The sequence below is a fragment of the Microcaecilia unicolor genome, chromosome 3 (assembly GCF_901765095.1).
Source record: "Microcaecilia unicolor chromosome 3, aMicUni1.1, whole genome shotgun sequence".
Classification (NCBI taxonomy): Eukaryota; Metazoa; Chordata; class Amphibia; order Gymnophiona; family Siphonopidae; genus Microcaecilia; species Microcaecilia unicolor.
The window spans coordinates 361,588,594-361,610,069 of record NC_044033.1 but is presented as its reverse complement, the minus strand read 5'-3'; the positions used below and the strand labels follow the sequence as shown (position 1 = coordinate 361,610,069).

Here is a 21,476-nt window from a genome sequence, read left to right as displayed (position 1 = left end):
AGGATGCACATTATCCCTTTCAACGTCTAAGCAGATTGTAGATCTAAGGAAAAAAACACAATTTGAAGTGCCTATACAAATGCTAGAAGCCTAAAAAATAAGATGGGAGCATTAGAATATATAGCACTAAATGATGAGGTAGATATAATAAGCATCTCAGAGACTTGGTGGGAAGAGGACAATCAATAGGACACTGTGTTAACAGGGTACAAATTGTATCACAATGACAGAGAGGATCAAACTGGAGTGGGGGGGGGGGGTTGCGCTATATGTTAAAGAGGGAATTGAGTCAAATAAAACAAACATTTCACATGACACAGGTAGCGGCGTGGAATCATTATGGATACAAATTCCATGTGTGAAGGGAAGGAGTATTCTTGCAGGGCTGTACTACCGTCTGGTGGGACAGAATGAACAGACGGATGAAGTTATGTTTACAGAGATTAGGAAAGCTGGTGAATTGGGCAACATTATAATAATGGTGATTTCAATTACTACTACTACTACTTATCATTTCTATAGCGCTACAAGGCATACGCAGCGCTGCACACCATACACAAAAATACAGTCCCTGCTCAAAGAGCTTACAATCTAGATAAGATAGGCAGACAGACCGAACAATTAAGGGCAAGGGAATAAAGAGGTGAGGATAAAAGGACAGGGCAAATGAGCAGTGGCTAGGACTCAAAAGCAGTGGTAAAGAGGTGGGCTTTAAGTTTGGACTTGAAAACGGCCAAAGAGGGGGCTAGACGTACAGGCTCGGGAAGTTTATTCCAGGCGTGAGGTGCAGCAAGATAAAAGGAACAGAGTCTGGAATTAGTAGAGAAGAAGGGAACAGATAAGATGTTACATGAGGGAGTGCCAGGAGAGATAAAATTTCTAGATGATATAAATGACTGCTTCTTGGAGCAGCTGGTCCAGGAACCGATGAGAGGGGGAGCCATTTTGAATCTGGTCCTTGAAGACATGCAGGTCATAGTGCGTTAGGTGGCGGTGTTGGGTCCCCTGGGAAACAGAGATCATAACATGATCAAGTTTGAGCTACTATCTGGGATGAACCTGGAAAGGAATTCTACTGTATGGCTACTCTTATGTTCTTATGATCTTTACGGATCAGGATCTTTCCAGTCAGGTAAGTCACCACTATGTTGTGTCCTTTCTTTTTTTTTTTCAGGTATATGAATATACTTATCTGTAGAAGCTTTGCTCTTTCTCGAGTCTCCTTTCTTCGCCTTGCTTTAACGGTGGGGCTCTTTGATGCACACTTGCCGGGCAGGGCAGAGAAAGGTTGTGCCTAATGCGATATCCTCCCTGGGGGTCCTAAAACACCTCCAGATCCCCAGGCAACTTACCAGCTGGCCACCAATGAAACCACTGGCCACCAAGGACTCTTCACAGGGCCGGAACGAGCCCAAAAATGGGACAAGCATCCCAGGACCCAAGTACCTCAGACCCAGATAATAAAATATTTTTAAAAAATGTATTTTACCCACAGGTTACATTTCTTTCATCTGCTGTTCAATGATTTCCCATAATCCTTCCTGTTCTGCTGCTACAGCACTGTGGATACTCCAATTGCTCCACATATTTCCTAGCTTGTAGTGTGAAAGCTCCCATCAACTCTTTTTCTCTCTTGTCATTGAGGTGGTGGTAGGGGCTCCCACACTAACCTGGCAGTAAAAATATGGAAATTTCCATAGCGCCAAAAATGGCATATGCTGGGACAGAATTACCGCCGAGCTGCTGTGGTAGCCTGGCGATAATTCTGGATTGGGGAGCAGCAATCCTATTGCCATATGCCAGCCCTTTAGTAAAAGGGCCCCTAAGTGACTTCTCAAGATCAAACGAAGTAGTGGTAGGATTTGAACCAGGCTTCCCTGGTTGTCAGCCTCGTGCTCTAACAGCCAAAAATATAGATTATCCTGTAGCCTCAGCAGCTGAAAATAAGGCCCATTGGAAGTAGAATGAATGCGCACTAGACTGGAATATACTATGCAGTATTTGCTGATAGTTTATCCTGCTAGTATATCTGCTGAAATTCTAGTTTACAGTATCTTCTTATAATGGAAATCAAAGTTAGAAAATGCATGCTACAGGCACAACAAAGCAGCACATCTTTTCTTCTAATTGTGCATTGATTCAAACTAAAATCTCAATTCCCTGACAATATATAACTTCAGTCTCACATGCCAAAGTTTAATGGAATCTATGCAGTAGTTTTCAAGTTTTAACACACAGACAAAAGACAAAGACATCATCGGCAAAAGGTGTTCTCACACTAGCAAAACATGATTTAAAAGGGGGACATTGGCCTAAATCATGTGAATTCCAACACAAAAGAATGAATATAAAGTGAAAGAGATAAAGAAGGCATGAAATAAAAATTAACTGGTAAATTGAAAGCATCCTGTCCTTTTACTGCATCAGCACTTACCTCATTCTTCAGTTTGCTTCCTGAAAACCTTAGGGGAAGAAGGGTAACTTTGATCACTTACAAAAGAAAACCAGTAAGATTGTCTATCTATACAGGCACATTAAAAATGATAGTCTGGGTATTAAAATGAATGGGGTCAGTATTCAGCTGATGCCAGTGAGATTTTTGCTGACCACTGCTGACCTATTCCCGGATATCGCTAAAGCAGTGGTAGTGGAATCTAAATCTTTCCAAAGTATCAACTATTTTAAGATCCACGTATAACAATGATAGCAGAAAATCAAATGTTGATTGTCCCTTAAAGAAGGAAAAGCCTCAAGGCACTCAAGACCCTAAGGTCTAATGAGCCAGTATTGATCAAAACTGACCTTAATATTGGTCAAATGATCTGTTCCTCATCATTGGCAAAAACCTTCTATTATTATGGACATAATATCAATCTTAGTATGTTCCCAAATATAGGCTACATACTTCAGTGCCCCTCTTCAGTCCTCTTTCAAATTCACTTGAAGTCAGAGAGTCTTTGAACAATACACTACAGTCCAACATTTATTGTACTTAGCTTAGCTGTATGTGGTCGTCCTCAACGTTCGTGCTGCTACTGTCCTTCTGAACAGCGCTGGTACTACTCTCAGTGGTGCTCTGCTCATTCCGTACCACCTGAAGCTCCCACCTCAATTGGCCTAAAGGTAGGGCTGCCATTGGGATGTTCATGCTAAAAGTAGCCAACATTTTAGAAAAGCTGGTACTACTCTCAGTGGTGCTCTGCTCATTCCCGTACTTGACCAACGGTGATCAGCGTTTCGCTGAAGCTTGTCTTAAAGCAAAGCTGCTTCAGGGTTCTATCGATCAGGGGTGTGGCAACACTTAAACTCCCCGCTTCACTCTGTCATTGTCATCAGAGTGAAGCGGGGAGTTTAAGTGTTGCCACACCCCTGATCGACAGAACCCTGAAGCAGCTTTGCTTTAAGACAAGCTTCAGCGAAACGCTGATCACCGTTGGTCAAGTACGGGAATGAGCAGAGCACCACTGAGAGTAGTACCAGCTTTTCTAAAATGTTGGCTACTTTTAGCATGAACATCCCAATGGCAGCCCTACCTTTAGGCCAATTGAGGTGGGAGCTTCAGGTGGCACTCTCCGTGGAGTGGCATCTCCCCCCTTCCCTCCTCCCTCTTTCCCACTTTTACCTTCTTTTTTTCTTTTTCAGAAGGCAGCAGTGGCAGCAGCAGCAATTTCCATAGGCTGCTTCTGCTAGCACCGGCCTCTTCTCCCTACTGCGGCCCACCACTTGATGTAACTTCCTGTTTCCTCAGAGGCAGGAAACAGTAGATCGAAGAGGCCAGTGCTAGCAGCAGGGCAACCTATGGGAATCACTGCCACTGCTGCCTTTTGGAAAAGAAAAAAAGAAGGTAAATGTGGGGAAGATGGCCGAGGAGGAAAGGGGGAGATGCCAGACCATAGCTGGGCAGAGGCGGGAGTGAGGGCGGCATCTGATCTCTGCCTCAAGAGGCAGATTGCATTGGGCTGCCCCTGGAACATCCTTTTACAAATTGAAATGTCCAAACTATGAATGGGGCAAAACAAGGAACATGGACATCGGTGTAGCAATATCTATGTATGTATGTATTTATGACATTTATATCCTGCATTAGCCCAAGTTGAACTCAGGTTCAATGTGACTTACATAAGAATTAGAAAAGCATGAACATGTTCAAAATACATTAATAGAACGTAAATTACAACATATGTTAGACCAGTAAAATTTGAGTTAGGAACAGATGTAAATATATATGCTCAGGTTTACTAAGCAGCGCTAGCGGCTGACCATGTGCTAGTGCCGACACGGCCCATTCAAAGAATGGACAGCCACTAGCTGTGCTTCATAAACAGACTCCTTAGTGATTTAAGCTAGATAATTGAAATATGGAGGAAAAAGGTAAAGGGCTAGGATTAACTGGGATAAGTGGGAGGTGGGATGAGGTAAAATTAATGCCATGAGTTTATTTAGGAAGAGTGCTTATTTCCTTAAAGGCATAGATGCATATGTGGAGGAGGAGTGGCCCAATGGTTAGAGGAACTGCCAGTGAAAACCAGAGGACTCCAGTTCAAATTCCACTGCAGCTCTTTGTGATTTTATTTTTTAATTGTGAGCACTCCAAGGACTGAAAATAGCTACTGTGACGTACCTTACACCTACTGAAGAGAAATGCTCAATTGGAGCATCTTTCTGTAACCTGGATATGTTGGGTATCAGGTCTAAATATGAACGTCATTTCCAATCGGAGTTGGATGTTAATATTTTGGCCCCTCCCTAATCCCATTCAAAACACACCAAGACCATGCCCCTTTGCCATAAAGGCATGATGCAATTCAAGGCATCCATATCCCAGCTTCATAAAATTGGGATTTGGATGTCCATTCAATATGAATGTCTAAATGCCAGTTTTCAGACATCCAAAACATAAATAGAGTTTCTAAAACAAGGGCCATAGGCACCTATGTTGCTTTGAACTTCTCATATAGCAGCTCTGTTACAAAATCAGGCTCTTTAAGTCTTTCACTTACCCCCCTGTTTACTAAGCTGCACTAGTGACTGCCATGAGGTAATGCCGACACAGCCCATTTACAATGAATGTTTTTTTTTTTTTTGTTACATTTGTACCCTGTGCTTTCCCACTCATGGCAGGCTCAATGCAGCTTACATATTGTATACAGGTACTTATTTGTACCTGGGGCAATGGAGGGTTAAGTGACTTGCCCAGAGTCACAAGGAGCTGCCTGTGCTTGAAGTGGGAATTGAACTCAGTTCCCCAGGCCCAAAGTCCACCACCCTAACCACTAGGCCACTCCTCCATGCTGCAGGTGCTAGTGTAGCTTAGTAAATGGGAGGTTAGTTAGATAAACTGTTTGTGGCCTGCTAACCATTTCGCTAGGTTTCTTGTATGCTGCTTCTGGACTGTTATTTTCAGGTTTATTTCCTGCTCCCTCTTTTACTCTGCTACATCTAAGGAAAATAAATTGCAGATAGAGATAGGAGTGAGAATTAGAGACAGGAGTGAGAATTTTAGCCAGAGGAAAAAAAAAAAGGAATGTCATAAATAGTCTCACAATTTACCTTGTCAAACCTTTTCCAGAATAGACTGAGTGGTAATACGCACTGCTCTCCTTAATACCAATGCCATAATAATGGTACCTATAAAACAATAGCAAACAAAAGTTTGCAACAAGTATATGTATGTGTGCGTGCGTGTGTGTGCGTCACACAAAGCAGAATGCAAAACAAGAAGACAATCTTGGGGTCCTGTTTATGTTATGTAAAATTCATCTATAAGGACAGGACAAAACCATCATAAACTTCTCCCTTCTCCGATTCTCTGCTCCCAAATAAATTGCAAGGAATTCCTTGCATTGCTTCTCTTCATAGCTCAAATCTCCAACATTTAGTGCTGATAAGAGTCACCATTTTTGAATTATTTGACGAGAACTGGAAAATCTTTCTAACAGATTTGCTAAATGTTTTGTGCACACTATTCAAAGCAATATAAACACCCAGAACAGACTCCTAGCCATTAAAATTGCTTGTGTGGAGCCATCTGGGGATATTTGGTGCCCTTGGCCTGGATTGGCCGCTGTCATGGACAGGATGCTGGGCTCGATGGACCCTTGGCCTTTTCCCAGTGTGGCATTCTTATGTACAGTTAACTAGACAATGCTGCTGCATATCTCCTTTAACCTCCCATGCTGAAACTGGCTAGTTTATGGGTGGTGTGGGGCGGAGTTATGGCAGAGTGGAAGCTCAGCCATTTAGCAGCAGTTTTCAGTCCACTAGCCAGCTGAGTAATTATATGGGGAGTTAATCAACCAATATATCATCTGTTGCTGTTACCTTTTGAGTCTTGGCCACATGTGTTGCCATCCCCCTCCCTCCTCTTGGAGGCACATAGACCCCCTCCCAATCCCCCTCCTTCCCTCCCACCCCTCTGAGGCAAGACCCCCCCCCCACCAACCCCACTGGGGGGCTTCTGTGCTTTCAGAGGGTGTTGGGAGGGAGGGAGAGGGATTGAGGGAGCAAACGGCACTTGCATCCCTTATGCAGGTCATGGCCAATGTTCAGCTGGAACCTGCACTCATGCAGGACCTGGATGAATATTGGCCAATACCCTGCACAAACTCCAGTGGTCAGCACAACTGCAATTAGCTTCAGATATCCAATTACAGTGCCCAGATATGGCCTGGCATTGAATACCGGGGGCTAATTCTGCCCACAGCAGTCAGCATTTAAAACAACACTGACTGCTGTGGGCTGAATATCGACCCCTTTACTTTCACATTGATTTCTTTCCAAACCATGGTTGCTTTTCAGAGGTATCCTTGTGCCATATTGCTTGTAAACCTAGAATTTGTAATTTATGAATTGATTAGAAATTGATGAATAATTTTCATTAGACAAAATTTGAACATCCACTTTCTCCTTTTAACCCTGAATTTTCTATCTTCTCACAACTGGTATCAACAATAATATCTTTAGTAAATTTCTGCTATTTAGCATTAACTCATTCACTGCCAAGATGTTTGGAATTTTTCCTGCCTAAACATTGTGCTGTTTATATTATTATTTTTTTCAGTAATCCAATGAAGACAGAATAATTATAAAATTTGTCACAGATATATTAAGTTAGCCCCATAACAAGGCTTCATTTACCGTCTGCAAACATGACAGAGGCTGGTGGCACCTTATAGACTAATCAATTTATTGAGGCATGAGCTTTTGAGGCAGGTACATTAATATTTGCATAGAGAGCCAGGTACTATGAAGAGGAAAATAAGAGAAGGCACCTCCTGGCATACTCATTCAAAGCCAGAAAGAACGGGCAGAGAGTCAGCACTGTTTAACACTAAGCACGAATTAATGACCAGTGAATCAAGAGGGCCATTGTACATAGAACATCAATATCAGTCAAGGTGAAGAATGTCTTACTCTGTGATATCTGAATTTCTGTGTCATTCACTCCATCCTGAAATATCTTTTTAAAATAATGCATCATTAGAGTCAGAATGCAGAAAGGAGAAAATTAGACAGGTAATAATATCATTTACATAAGGACACCCTCCCCCCGATGGACTCCCTGTAGAATTCTACTGCACTTAAAAGGACTTGTTATTTGGTGTATTCTGGGCTTATAGCATGTGGTGAAACAGAGGGTTTATTTACAGAAGCAAAAATGGTCATGTTACCTAAGTCAGGCAAGAATTCTACTTCAGTGGCTAATTATAGGCCTATTTCCTTTATCGGTGTGAATTATAAGATTTATTCAAAGATAGCTACACGGCTAGATAGGATTCTACCCAGTTTAATCAGTCAGGAGCAAATGGGGTTTATGAGAGATCAAATGCCACCAGACAACATCAGACTCTTGTTCATCATTCTTTCAGTGGCAGAGATACCCAGAGATATCTTTATTCTAAAATGCTAAAAAGGCCTTTGACGATATAGGGTGGTCATTCCTTTTTAAAGTATTTGAATGGAATGGAATTGGTCTGTACTTTACTAGGATGGTTAAATTATTGTACATGAGACCAGCAGCCAAGGTATATGTCAATGGCATCCTTTCAAGTTCAATAATATTGAAAAAGGAAACCAAAAAGCTTGCCCATTGTCCCTTTGGTTATATGGTTTTGAAAATCCTTGCTCTTGGTGATTAAATCCCATCCACATATTCAAGGAGTCAAATATGACCAAGCTGACTACAGAATTTTGGCATATGCAGACGATGCGTTGCTATTTTTACCTACTGAATCCATCCCAGCAGTGTTAGATCCCATAAGTCAGTTTGGGGTGCTAACAAGGTACTGGGTTAATCGAGGTAAACAAAGTGCTCAGCACTGAACAAATATACATATTCTGCTGATCTGTAATCCTTCACATTTAGAAAGCCCAAAAATAGAGTTAAATATCTTGGGATTTGTGTGGAGAACATCACTGAAGACATGATACAAAGTAATATTGTACATATTCAAACTATGGTGAAGGACTTATTAAGGTTAAGGGTAATGCATTTCATATACTGCCTTTCTTTGGGGTACAACCAAACTGGTTTACATATTATATACAGGTACTTTCTCTGCCCCTAGTGGGTTCCCAACCAAGGTTTTGTACCTGGGACAGTGGAGGGTTAAGGGCTTCTTTTACAAAGCCACACTGGTGATTCCTGCATGGCAAATGAGAGGGAGCCCATAGGAGTTTAATGGGTTTCCTTTCATTTGCCACACCAAGAACTGGTAGTGCGGCTTTGTAAGAGAAGCCCTCAGTGACTTACCAAAGGTCAGGAGCTGTAGTTGGAACTGAGCCTGGTTCCCTGTGTTCTCAGCCCACTACACTTAACCATTAGGCTACTCCTCCACACTTAGCTTTCATAGTGGAGTCTTTTGAAGACGTCCATTTTCAAACAAAAGCTGTCCAAAACAGAGGAGGAGTGGCTTAATGGTTAGTGCAGCAGGCTTTGCTCCTGGCAACATGGGTTCAATTCCCACTGCTGCTTCTTGTGACTTTGGGCAAGTCAAATGCACAAGGGGCATTTTTGGATATGACATGTAAGTCTGAATTTGGATGTTTCTTGTAAAACTTCCAAAATCACAACAGGAAAGGTCATTTTCTACAAAAAAAAGTCTATCTGTTCCTTGTGAAAATGCTGTTTGGAAAAATGTTTTGTGATTTAGATGTTTTATTTTTTGGTCCATTTTCAAACAAATACATCCAAATACAAAACGTACAAAATACACAAGAAAATCTACAATAAAGTGAAACCATTCATATGTTCTAAGTGTGGTAAAAGCTTTGGTTATAATGTAAATCTCAAAGTGCATCAGAAAGTCCACATGGGACAGAAACCATTTGCATGTATAGAGTCTGGTAAAAGCTTTGGTCAGAAGGTAAACCTCACAATGCAACGGAGAATACACACAGGAGTGGAACCATTTACATGTTCTGAGTGTGGTAAAAGCTTTGGTTGGAAAGAAAGCCTCGCATGGCATCAGAGAATCTACACAGGGATGAAACCATTTACATGCACTAAGGAGGTAAAAGCTTCAGTTGTATTGGGACAGGTAATTAGGGAATGTACACTCTTGCTATGAAGTATGGAAAAAATAGCACTCTGGTATTTAGATATATGTAATGAGACCTCCTTTTCATCTATAGATCTGAATTCAAAGCCCAAATCTAATGATAAACAATAGACACAAGGCTCAGATGTTATAAAAAAAAAAAATAGAAATATTTGCATCAGGTAGAACAGTGTAAAAGTGACATCCCAGGAAAGCAATAGGGCCTCCTTGGGGGCACTGCAGTGGACTTTATAAAATGCTCCCAGGTACACATCTCACCATTGCTCCCTTACCTGGTCTGCTGAGCCCCCCCCAACCTCCCCCAAAGCCCACTACCCCCAACTGTACACCACTACCATAGCCCTTACATGTGAAGGGAGCACCAATATGTGGGTACAGTGGGTTTCTGGTGGGTTTTGGAGGGCTCACAGTTTCCTCCACAAGTGTAATAAGTAGGGGGAGGTATAAGCCTGGGTCACCTGTCTGCAGTGCACTGCACCACTACTAGACTACTCCAGGGACCTGCATGCTATTATAATGGACCTGAGTATAACATCTGAGGCTGGCATAGAGGCTGGCAAGTAATATTTTTAATAACATTTTTAGGGGATGGGAGGGGGATAGTGACCACTGGGGGAGTAAGGGAAGGTGATTTGCAAGTCCCTCCATTGGTCATCTGGTCATTTGGGGCACCTCTTGTGTGGAGTAGAGGAGTAGACTAGTGGTTAGTGCAGCAGACTCTGATCTTGGGGAAGTGGGTTTGATTCTCACTGCCACTGTTGCCTATAAAAACCAGTCTAGCTCAAAACATCTAAGACATCTTTGTTTTGTTCCATTAATGCTGAAAGACGTCTAAGTCTTAGGAACACCCAAGTCCTGCCTTAAACATGCCCCTGGCATGCCCCCTTGAGATTCGGACATCCTTTTGATGGACTTCAGAGAAAGACATCCAAAAAGAGATTTCAATAATACTGATTGGAACGTTTCTGTGAGATAAATGTCCAAATGCTGACTTATGTCACTTTATGAATGTCTATCTCTTTTGAAAATGAGCCTGAAACTCATTTTACATGGTATGCAATACTTTATATGTATACCCAAGTTTGATTTGTGCTTGCCATTCTCAGGGCATAGACTGTAGAAGTCTGCCCAGCACTGTTCTTGTACCAAGAGTTCTGAAGCTAACATCAAAGCCCTTTAAAATTTACACTCCAGTCCATCCATATCTATTCAGTCATGATCAGGGCACAGACCGTAAAAGTCTGCCCAGCACTGGTTTTGCTTTCCAATTACTGGTGTTGCCACCCAATCTCCGACGAAGGCTTTGTATGTCGAAACACAGCCCGAGCTGGGTTTGCTGTGTCAGCACAACTTTTCTGAAGAATAAACTTTGGTCTTCTTGAACATTGTGGTTGGCTTCTTCCTCTACCTGAAGAATGCCATGGTGGTCTAAGAGAAAACAGGCAGCAGCGATCCCAGTCACAGTTGCCCTGCAAGCTCTGGGTTCAAAATGGTGGTCACAACTACTAGAGGCTGCAGCTACCATTTTGAACCTGGAGCCAGCATGGGTAGCAGCAACTTGGCATCACTGTTGCTCACCCTACCCTAGACCACCAGGTCATCTTTCATGTATGCTCGGGGGGGGGGGTCTTCCAGGTGCGGGAGGGGGATGTATGCACTTGGGGGTGTTTCTGGGGGCATCTTCAAAGGCTGCTTTTGGGAGGGTGGTGGATGCTCAGGGGAGGAGGGGGTTGGGAGGGCAGGAGTGCCATAATGGGGGAGTATCTCAAGACACAATAATAGCTTGCTACAGTTCTGCAACACATCATCAAAGGAAGTCCTCACTTTCTTTTTCTCTAAAATCTTCTCTTTCCTATGATTCAGTTCCCAACTTTCCCATTTCTGATCTCAGCTGTCCCATCTTTAAGAACCCTTCCCTGGACATTATTATCTATATCATCTATTTTCCTACTCCCACGATCAAAAATGTGTTGAATCAATATTCAAATACAGAGGTAATGTGTTTTTATAAATGATGAATGCTGGCTGTGACATTTTAAAAATATGTATATACTGAGTGCTGTTGTCAGGCAGTGGTGCTGAATATAAGCAGAGTGTGCTCACAGGTGGTAGCTATGGCAGTCATTTTAGAAGTACTATTCATGTTTTTTAAACATGGATATCCCTGCATATTGACATCCAAACCTCCAAAAGATCTAAAGTGCAATGTCAGAACAGGCTGCAACATGTCTGCTTGCATTGATGCTAACTGGAGAAAAGATGAGTCGAAAGTCGGTGAATCCAAGTGCCATCCCTGTCCACCCAGGTCTATCCATATTTCACCTCAATAGGTCCCACTGATGCCACAATCCCTCTGCAGCCCAGCTCTTACCCCTCTGCCCTGCCTGACTCTATAAACCTCTCCCCTGCAACCCGTTCCACACTTGCCAGTGAGCCCCCTGCACATCATTTCCTAACCAATTTTCTTTCTTTTATCTGCAACTGCCCTGCTGCCTTTCAGTCTCTAACCCCATATGCAGTCTGTGTTTGTACCTACATGTGTGTGCAAATGAGGTGTTGACTGTGAGTAGTGAGTGACCTGTTGTCTGTCAGGTCTGTGCTGCTGACAGTCTAGGTATTGGCAGTGGGAGCACTCTGGATGTTTGTTGTGGGAGTTGTTGGCCATGAGATGCCAGAACATGTAGGTTTTGAAGGCTATGCTACATGAGGTATTATTATTATTTATTTATTGCATTTGTATCCCACATTTTCCCACATATTTGCAGGCTCAATGTGGCTTACATGATTATGTTAACATTGTCATATCAGGATATCAAATACAGTAGAATTGTGCATAGTTTAAGTAAGGGAGGATAGAAGAAGGAGGGAGTGATTAGGGTAGTTATAGAGGGTGGGCTTTCATAACTGATTGGGTTGGTGAGGTATAGTAGTGAGGCTGTCGGTTATCGGTTCTCATTGTAGGCTTTGTTAAAGAAGTATGTCTCCAGAGATTTGCGAAAGATAGTTATTTCGCTGATTGTTTTCAAGTCTGTAGGTAGTGCATTCTATAACTGCGTACTCATGTAGGAGAAGGTAGTGGCATGCATCAGCTTGTATTTTAGTCCTTTACAGCTGGGGAAGTGCAGGTTGAGGAATTTCCGGAATGATCTTGTGGCATTTCTGGGAGGTAGGTCTACAAGGTTTAGCATGTAGATTGGGGCGTCTGCGTGAATGATTTTGTGTACAATCGTGCAGATCTTGAACGCAATTCATTCCTTGAGTGGGAGCCAATGAAGTTTCTCTCTTAAGGGTTTTGCACTTTCATATTTAGTTTTTCCAAGTATGAGTCTGGCGGCAGTATTCTGGGCAGTTTGGAGTTTTTTGATAGTTTTGATAGACCAGAGGAGAGGAGGGTCAACAGGCCAGATACTTAATACAGCATATAGGCCCAGGACACAGATTCTTGACCTCACTGAGGAGCAGTACATAGGGCTAGATAGAAGGGAGCTTCAACAAGGCAGCCATTCCGCATCTCTGCCAACAGTTTAGTTTATTAAGATTTGATATACCGCCCTTCACAGCCATATCAGAGCGGTGTACAGTAACAGTACAATTAAAATAAGCCAGAAAAGAACTACAAAATATAATAGGAAAGAAAAGTGGAGAGGAAAGAATAGAAGATATAAAAAGAAAAACTAAAAGAAAAAGATACTAACACAAAAAAATCAAGTAGGCAGCAGTTCTGGACCAGGTCCGTCAGAAGAAGTAATAAAAGGAAAAAGTAAATTGAAGAAATTAGTCTTCAGCAGGGATTTAAAGCAGAGAAAGGACTACTCAGAGCAAAAGGATAATAGGAGGACCTTCCATAGACATAAGACAAGGTAAAAGAAGCAGAATAAAGGGTAGATTCCAGAAGTGAGAGGTGAACAGGGGGGATGGAAAGGCACTAGGCAGAGAGGGAACAGAGCGATTGGAAGAGGATATAAGGAGAGATAAGAGTTGAGAGAGAAGAAGGGAAGTCACCATGAAGAGCCTAAAGGCCAAGATAAGAAGCCAATGGTGGTGTGAAAGAAGAGTGGAAACCTAATCTGACCGGTGGGCATGACTAAGAAGACAGATAACGATGTTTTGAACTGTCTGTAAATGGGAGAGACAGACTGGGAAGACCATCAAAAGACACATTACAATAATCAAAACAAGAAAGGACTAATGAGGACAGAAGAGTAGCACAGGAAGAATCATCCAAAAAACTGCAAACAGATTGAATCTGATGAAGGAAAAAGAAGCAGGACTTCACAGTATGGGAAGTATAGTCAAAGAGATTTCCACCGTCCTTGAGGGAACTAACAAGAGTAAGGGGGACACTAGACAAGGAAGGGACTACAGTGGGAAATGGGGAGTTTCCTGAAATCCAGATGGTGATGGATTTAGTTGGATTCAAAACAAGGTGATTTGAAGTCAGCCAGGAGGAACTCTTTCATACCGTGACTCACAGGGGCCAACCTGTACCTGTGTACCTCAAAGTTACCTCTGCACTTCTGTTTCTCAACATTGACAGTTTCCAGACTACATAGTAACATAGTAGATGGTGGCAGATAAAGACCAGTATGGTCCATCCAGTCTGCCCAACAAGATAAAACTCATTACATATGGTATGAAGTGATACATCATGTGATCTTGATTTATCATTGCCTTTTTTAGGGCATAGACCGTAGAAGTCTGCCTGGCACTGACCTTCTAAAATTTCTGAAGTTGTTGTCAGCCCCTGAAAAGCTCTACTCCATCTCATCCAGGTCTATTCAGCCTCGATCAGAGCACAGACTGTAGAAGTCAGCCCAGCACTGACTTTCCTACCTAATCTCCCCTAAGCTTCTTTGGATCTGATCCTTCTAAACAGGATTCTTTTGTGTTTGTCCCACGCATTTTTGAATTCTGTTACAATTTTCATCTCTATCATCTCTCGTGCAAGGTATTCCAGGTATCTACCACCCTCTCAGTGAAAAAATACTTTCTAACATTATTGCTGAGTCGGCCCCCTTTCAACTTCAATTCATGTCCTCTAGTTCTACCACCTTCCTTTCCCTGGAGAAGGCGTGTTTGCGGGTTAATACTTTTCAAATATTTGAACGTCTATATCATATCATATCACCCCTGTTTCTCCTTTCCACCAGGGTATGCATGTTTAGGTCAGCAAGTCTTTCCATATATGCCTTGCTACGTAATCCCCTACCATTTTCAACACTTTTCTTTGAACCACTTCAAGCATTTTAACATCCTTAGTAAGATAAGGTCTCCAAAATTGAACACAATACTTCAAATGGGGTCTCAACAACAACTTCTACTAGTTATATCCCTCTCTATGCAGCCTAGCATCCTTATGGCCATGGCCACCACCTTGTCACACTGTTTTGTCACCTTGAGATCTTCAGACACCATCACCCCAAGGACCCTCTCCTGAGCAGAGTTTACCAATCTCTCCCCTCCAATCTGGTACGTCTCTCTTGTATTTCTGCACCCCAAGTGCATCACTCTGCACTTCTTGGCATTAAATTTCAACTGTTACTTAATCTGGAAGAATCGCTTCTGGAAAATTTACTGAGCCCCAGTCTAATAACTAACTAAATTATGCTCAGTTTTGTTCAATTAATGTGATAATTAGTGAAATTGAATATAATGTGCTCAGTTCTAAAACGTTCTTACCATTAAATCCCCAAAGAGACATGTGGTAGAATCAGAGGAACCATCACTGCACATTAAGCGTTCCCATTTTACTTCAGAGTATGTACATACACTGTTACTTACATCGGCAGTATACCATTTAAACCATACAAATATTTATTTATTTATTACATTTGTATCCCACATTTTCCCGCATAGCAGTAGGCTCAATGTGGCTTACAGGTTCCGGAGAGGAGAGTACCAACTCCGGGAATATGTAGAGTGGAAAATAGAGTAACAGTAGGTGCAAGGAAGCTGATAAGGTTTCGGAAAAGAGAATACAACTCTGGGATGAATATATAGTAGCATATAGAGAGAAGTAATCCCAATGAGGCTGATAAGTCTCCAGGGATGGGACTACAGCTTCTAGTGAGCAATACAGAGTAGGATAAGGGTAGAAGTACACTTAAATATAACTGTAGTGGTAAAATTTGTACAGTTTGAAGTAATAGGATTATGTGGAAGGGGTATTGTTCATTTCTTAGATCGAAAGATGTGATGCATTGTTCATGAATTAGTTTGGGTCTGCTGGGTAGGCTTTCCGGAAGAGATGAGTCTTGATGTCTTTTCAGAATTTTAGATGGGTGTTCGCAGTTCTAATGTTTCTAGGTAAAGCGTTCCAGAGCTGGGTGCAAATGTAGGAAAAGCTGGATGCATATGTTGATTTGTATTTTAGTCCTTTACAGTTTGGGTAATGCAGGTTTAGAAACATTCTTGATGATTCAATGATATTTCTAGTTGGGAAGTCGATAAGTTCAGTCATGTAGTTCGGGGCCAAACCATGGATTATTTTGTGGACCAGAGTGCAAATTTTGAAGGCTATTCATTCCTTGATTGGTAGCCAGTGCAGTATTTCGCATAGGGGTTTAGCACTTTCGAATCTTGTCTTTCCAAAAATGAGTCTAGCTGCCGTGTTCTGCGCGGTCTGGAGTTTCCTTAAGATCTGTTCTTTGCATCTTGCATATACGGCATTACAGTAGTCAACATGTGATAGTACCATTGTTTGAATTATGTTACAGAAAGTTTCCCTTGGGAAGAATTGTTTGATCCGTTTGAGTTTCCACATTGCATGGAACATTTTCTTCGTGGTGGCAGAGGCTTTGCTCTCCAGGGTTAGGTTGGTGTCAATAGTAATTCCAATGATCTTCAGTTTGTCCGATATTGGGAGAGTATATTCCAGGGTTTTTATGGATGAAGGGAGGTTTGTTTTATGGTGAGAAGAGAGAATAAGGCAGTGAGTTTTTTCCTTGTTGAGTTTGAGTTTGAATGCCGATGCTCAGGCATCCATTAAGCTTAAACTAGTCTTTATTGCAACAGTGATTTCTGTTGGATTAGAGTTGAACGGTATGTAAATGGTGACATCATCCACATACAGAAAAGGATTAAGATTATTCTTGTATAGGGCATGAGCAAGGGGGACAGCACCCACCCTGAGACACTCCACTACTCACCTTCCTTTCTTCAGAGCCGATTCCATTTAACCACTACCCTCTGCTGCCTGTTAGTCAACCAGTTTCCAATCTAGTTCACCACATTGGGTCCTAACTCTAGCCCTTTCAGCCTATTCACAAGTCTTCTATGAGGGACCATATCAAAAGCTTTGCTGAAATTCAAGTAGATTGTATCTGGCGGACATCTTCATCCAGTTCTTTGGTCACCCAGTGTTATGTCTCTGCTCACCTCGCCCTCTGGTGGCCAGAATTGGTGGCTACTGTGGACCGTCACCCGTTCCAGATTTCAGCCCAGTCCGGTCCGGATCTTCCGGGCTGCCAGACTTGCTTGCTTGGATTGAACCTACACAGCACCCGTAGTTTCCTGGTGATGGTTGCAGCTGAGCTCCAGGTGCTGCTGGGCTTATTAGCCATTCTGAAACCTTGCTGCTTTGCCTTTGCATTGCGTCTAAGGCCCTGGTATGTTGGTGCTTTTGCACTTCAGTCTGAGTTTGTTTCCTTGCTCTAGTTCTTGCCTTAAGTCTTGCCTGTTCTAGTTAGTCTATGTTTAGTTTAGAGTATTGCTTGTTTCCTGTATTGCTTGTTTCCCAGTCTTGTGTCTTGTTTGTATGTCTTGTCTAGTTCTGGGTTTATCTGTGTTTGTTCCCTGTTTCAGTGGCTGCTTGCAGCTTTCAGTTCAGTTTTGTGTCTGGCTGTGTTTGTTCCCTGTTTCAGTGGCTGCTTGCAGCTTTCAGTTCAGTTTTGTGTCTGGCTGTGTTTGTTCCCTGTTTCAGTGGCTGCTCGCAGCTTTCAGTCCTGTCCTTTAGCCTATCCATTCCCTGCCTTGCTGTCCCTGTGCTGCCTAGCTGTTAGCCAGTCCTGCCCTGTCCAGTAAGTCCTGCCGGCCACCTGAAGCCTTGAGCTCAACTCTTGGTGGAAAGTGGCCAGGTGCAGGTGAAGCCTAACTGTTTGTCAGAGATCTGCCCTGTCTCTAGCGTGGGGTGGTTTTGCCTGCCACTGCCGCTCCTCGGCAGTGGCCCAAGGGCTCACAAACCCAGTTTCCAGCTTTGAAAACGTGACACCCAGTCAAAGAAGTCAATCAAATTCATTTGGCAGGATTTTCCTTTGGTAAAGCCATGTTGCTTCAGATCTTGTAACCCATTTGCTTCTAGAAAGTCAACTATCCTTTCCTTCAGCAACAATTCTGTTATTTTTCCTACCACCGACATGAGGATTACCGGTCTTTAGTTTCCCACTTCTTCCCTCTCTCCGCTTTTGTGAAGAAGGACCACATCATCTCATCTCCAATCCCTTGGAACCTCTCCTGTCTCTAAAGAACTATTAAATAATTCCTTAAGAGGTCCTGCCAGGACTTCTCTGAGCTCTCTCAGTATCCTGGGATATATCCCATCCAGCCCCATAGCTTTGCCTACTTTCATTTTAAAGCTATCCTGTCAGGCACTACAGGCCTCAGCCAGTCAGCCATCTCTCACTGCATCACACAGATCCTCATGGCTCTTCTTGCACACACTACTGCCTACATAGCATTCCTCCAGATGCAGCAGCATAAAAAACACAAAATGATAAATTTTTATGAGGTAACCTGTTCTCTCTCTGTCCTTAGTGTCATTAAACCGATGTGGCCCTCCGACATCCCAAAGGGAGAGAGATCACCTATCACAACAGAAAGGTATTCTACTCTTTGAATATGCAAATAGTATGCAGTGCACAGGGACAGATCACTGATTCCTTTCTCATGATTTCCTGGATCTTGCCATGACTCATACATCCTGGCACTCTTGGAGATACATGACCAGTTTCAAAGCAGAGAGATAACTAATGTCTGAATCGTAGGTAAGAAGTGCATAAACTGACACAGAGAGACACCACCACAACCCCAAAGGTCTATGTGCCAGGGCCTAGCTCATGCAACCAATGTGCAGGTAGCTCTGGCATAACCCCACCACATGTCTCTGGTCTTCTATTCATCACATGTCCATTTTTTCACTCTCCACATCTGAAACAGGTGATCAGGGTGACCCACAGAGCAGGTGGATAATGACCCCCATCATCAAACCCCACGATCAGGCTAAGGAGCACTACAAAAGGGCACTCTTGCAAACAAAGGTCATCATTGAACAGACCTCTTGGACTGCTCAAGACTCAATTCAGGGGCCTAGGTAGTTCTGGAGGGGAACTTCTCTACAAACCTGAAAAGGTCTGCAACGTATTCATTGCCTGCTGTATCCTGCACAACTTGGCACTAAAGCACAGAATACCACTCCCTGAAGGACTGGAGCCACAGGACAGGGACACAAAGGAGGAGCAGGACCAGGCACCACCAGCACAGGAGCATGCGTACCCACCCCAGCAGGGCATTGCAGCAAGGACTAAACTCATACATCATTCATTTCTGTGCAGGTATATTTTCAATATCTGAACAAGTGAAGTGTGTGTACAAAATGTATCCTACATCAACTAGAGGGGTCCGAAAAAATGGGGAAGTGGTAAAAATCCCTTTAAAAACTCCAAGACAGCAGACCAAAAAAAGGGGAAGAGATAAAAACTCCTACAAAAAACTCTGATGACCTACTAGAACTGCAGAGATCAATCATGTTTTATCCTAAGCACTGATCAGAATTAATGACTCCTGAGGCAGGCATTCAGTTGCCAAAACATGGCTCCTTATCAAGTCTGTTTTATTGTATCAAACCTCTGAATATATTTAATAAACTCATCGATGCTAGTCCACCCCTATCTGCAACGTATTGCAACTCTATTATAACATGCTCCCTCCCCACCACCCCCACAAGTGCTAACCCCTCCACCATCTACACTGATTCTTTCCCCTTACCCCTAAAATCCCACCAACTCTTTCTCACTCCCTCAATTTCTTCGCTCCCACCACCCTCTCCCTAACCCATACCACCATTTCCTACCTCCCCCACATTCCTGCTGCCCAACTTCCCTTTTCTCTAACCTCCTCCTTCCAACTTGGCTCCACCGTCCTCCCTCTTGGATGGTATGTTACAGAATCTGGGAAGACCTGTCATTGCTCTCAGAGCTAGATGATGATAAAATGGTATCCAGTCCAGGCTGCTGCAGCAAATGCTGGTAACACCAAAGATGATATTAGGGTATGATGCTATTCCTTGCTATGCTGTGCATGGTGTGGCATCCTCCCCCCCCCCCCCCCCCCGGAACTCTTGAGCAGGTGGAAGTCCCAAGCCTCTTGGAGGCAGTTCTTGTGGCCTGATGATTCTTGAACCCATGGGTATGGCTGGTGGTAGGAGCTCGCTGGTGGGAGCAGTGAGATGGCTGTAGGGATGTCCCTCTCAGGCTGGCACCATCCACTCCATCCTTTCGCACAGCATTTCCATTCTGCAGGCTAGTGTCTGCATCACCAACACCATTGACTGGTTCAGATGCATTTGTTTAGCAATCTGTACTATCTGTTGCTACATCATTGCCATTATGCAATCCTGTAAGGCTAGCTTGTGCTCTCTTTGTGCCATAATGTCCCTTTTCCAGGCAAGAAGACCATATGCACAGGTCACCAGCTCCTGCCTGCATCTTGATGGGCTCCACCACCAACACCTTCAGCTGCATCCTCATCAAGAAGGGTGATAGTGCAGACAACTGGAAATCCTCACACTCTTTCATATTGGGGACAGGTGGCTCAATGGTCTCCATTTCTAATGGTCCCTGGTGCACCAGCATCTCTGCCCCACCTGCCTGCAGATCCTCATTTGCATGCAACTGTTGCTTTGTGGAACAGCCTGCTGTGAGATTCGCCCTCCTCTGGATCTGTGTCCTGGCCTTCAGCTGTTGGTAAGAGCAGAAAATACCCCATCAGGGACATATAGAATTGGGTGTGGTCTAGCAACCACTGGAACACCTTTCAAAAACCTGTAGGGACACCGATAGCATGTGGCCCTTCCTCTAAACCTGCCTATCCATATATCATGCAGAGCACCGTCCCTACCTGGACACACATCCTCTTTCCCCCTTTGATTATCACTTGTGCTAGGAGTATGGAAGACCAGGGCTTGCCAGCAGAATGACTACTAACAATGACATGTTGAGATTTGAATAGAGCCTGTAACACTTACTTTACACTACCTCTGCCCTGCTAATGGAGGGATGGCTTCAACATAGGGTGTCAGTGTAGGAGCACTGACTGAAAAACAGCAGGGTGCTGGTGACACCTGCTTGGTTAGACATGACACCCCACACCATGAATCCCCCCACACACACACACACTCACATGCACACAAAAACCAAAATGCAGAGATCATGTACCATTTGCATAACAGATTGACATCTGCCGTCTCAAGTTAATAATGGACAAGGCAACCAAAGGGGAGATGTTTATTTAACTGCAGGCTTGGTCTAAGTATTTATATGTTTTAATATTAGTACCCCTCAAGTCCATTTTTTCTCTATTCCTCAGACCACATACTAAAGAGTGCAGCAGAGAATCTCTGGAAAGACATCTGAATGCAGTACCAGACAGTTTGGGAGTATTTCTATTATATGGATTTATAGGTTTGGAGCAGGGGGGGGTGGGGGTGAAGGCATGGGAATAGATTTGGAATAGGAAAGGTTAAGAACATAAGAACCAACAGTCCATCTAGCCCAGTATCCTGCTTCCAATAGTGGCCAATTCAGGTCACAAGTACCTGACACTAGAGTCCTAACCTCTTAAGCCTTTCCTCATATGAGAGGAGTTTCATCCCCTTTATCATTTTGGTCACCCTTCTTTGAACCTTTTCTAATTCTGCTATAT

At 43.2% G+C, this 21,476-nt stretch overlaps 1 protein-coding gene across 1 annotated transcript in view; it reads right to left on the bottom strand.

Annotated features, from left to right (window-relative positions):
- The window catches only part of RFX6 (regulatory factor X6), a 180,315-nt gene that overhangs the window by 107,993 nt on the left and 50,846 nt on the right, over window positions 1–21,476 (bottom strand). Inside the window, exons 5-6 of the mRNA XM_030195524.1 lie at window positions 5,551–5,628; window positions 2,435–2,462 (exon numbers count right to left, since the gene is read on the bottom strand). Coding sequence (XP_030051384.1) covers window positions 2,435–2,462; window positions 5,551–5,628 — 106 coding nt within the window. The remainder of the gene's footprint in view (window positions 1–2,434; window positions 2,463–5,550; window positions 5,629–21,476) is intronic.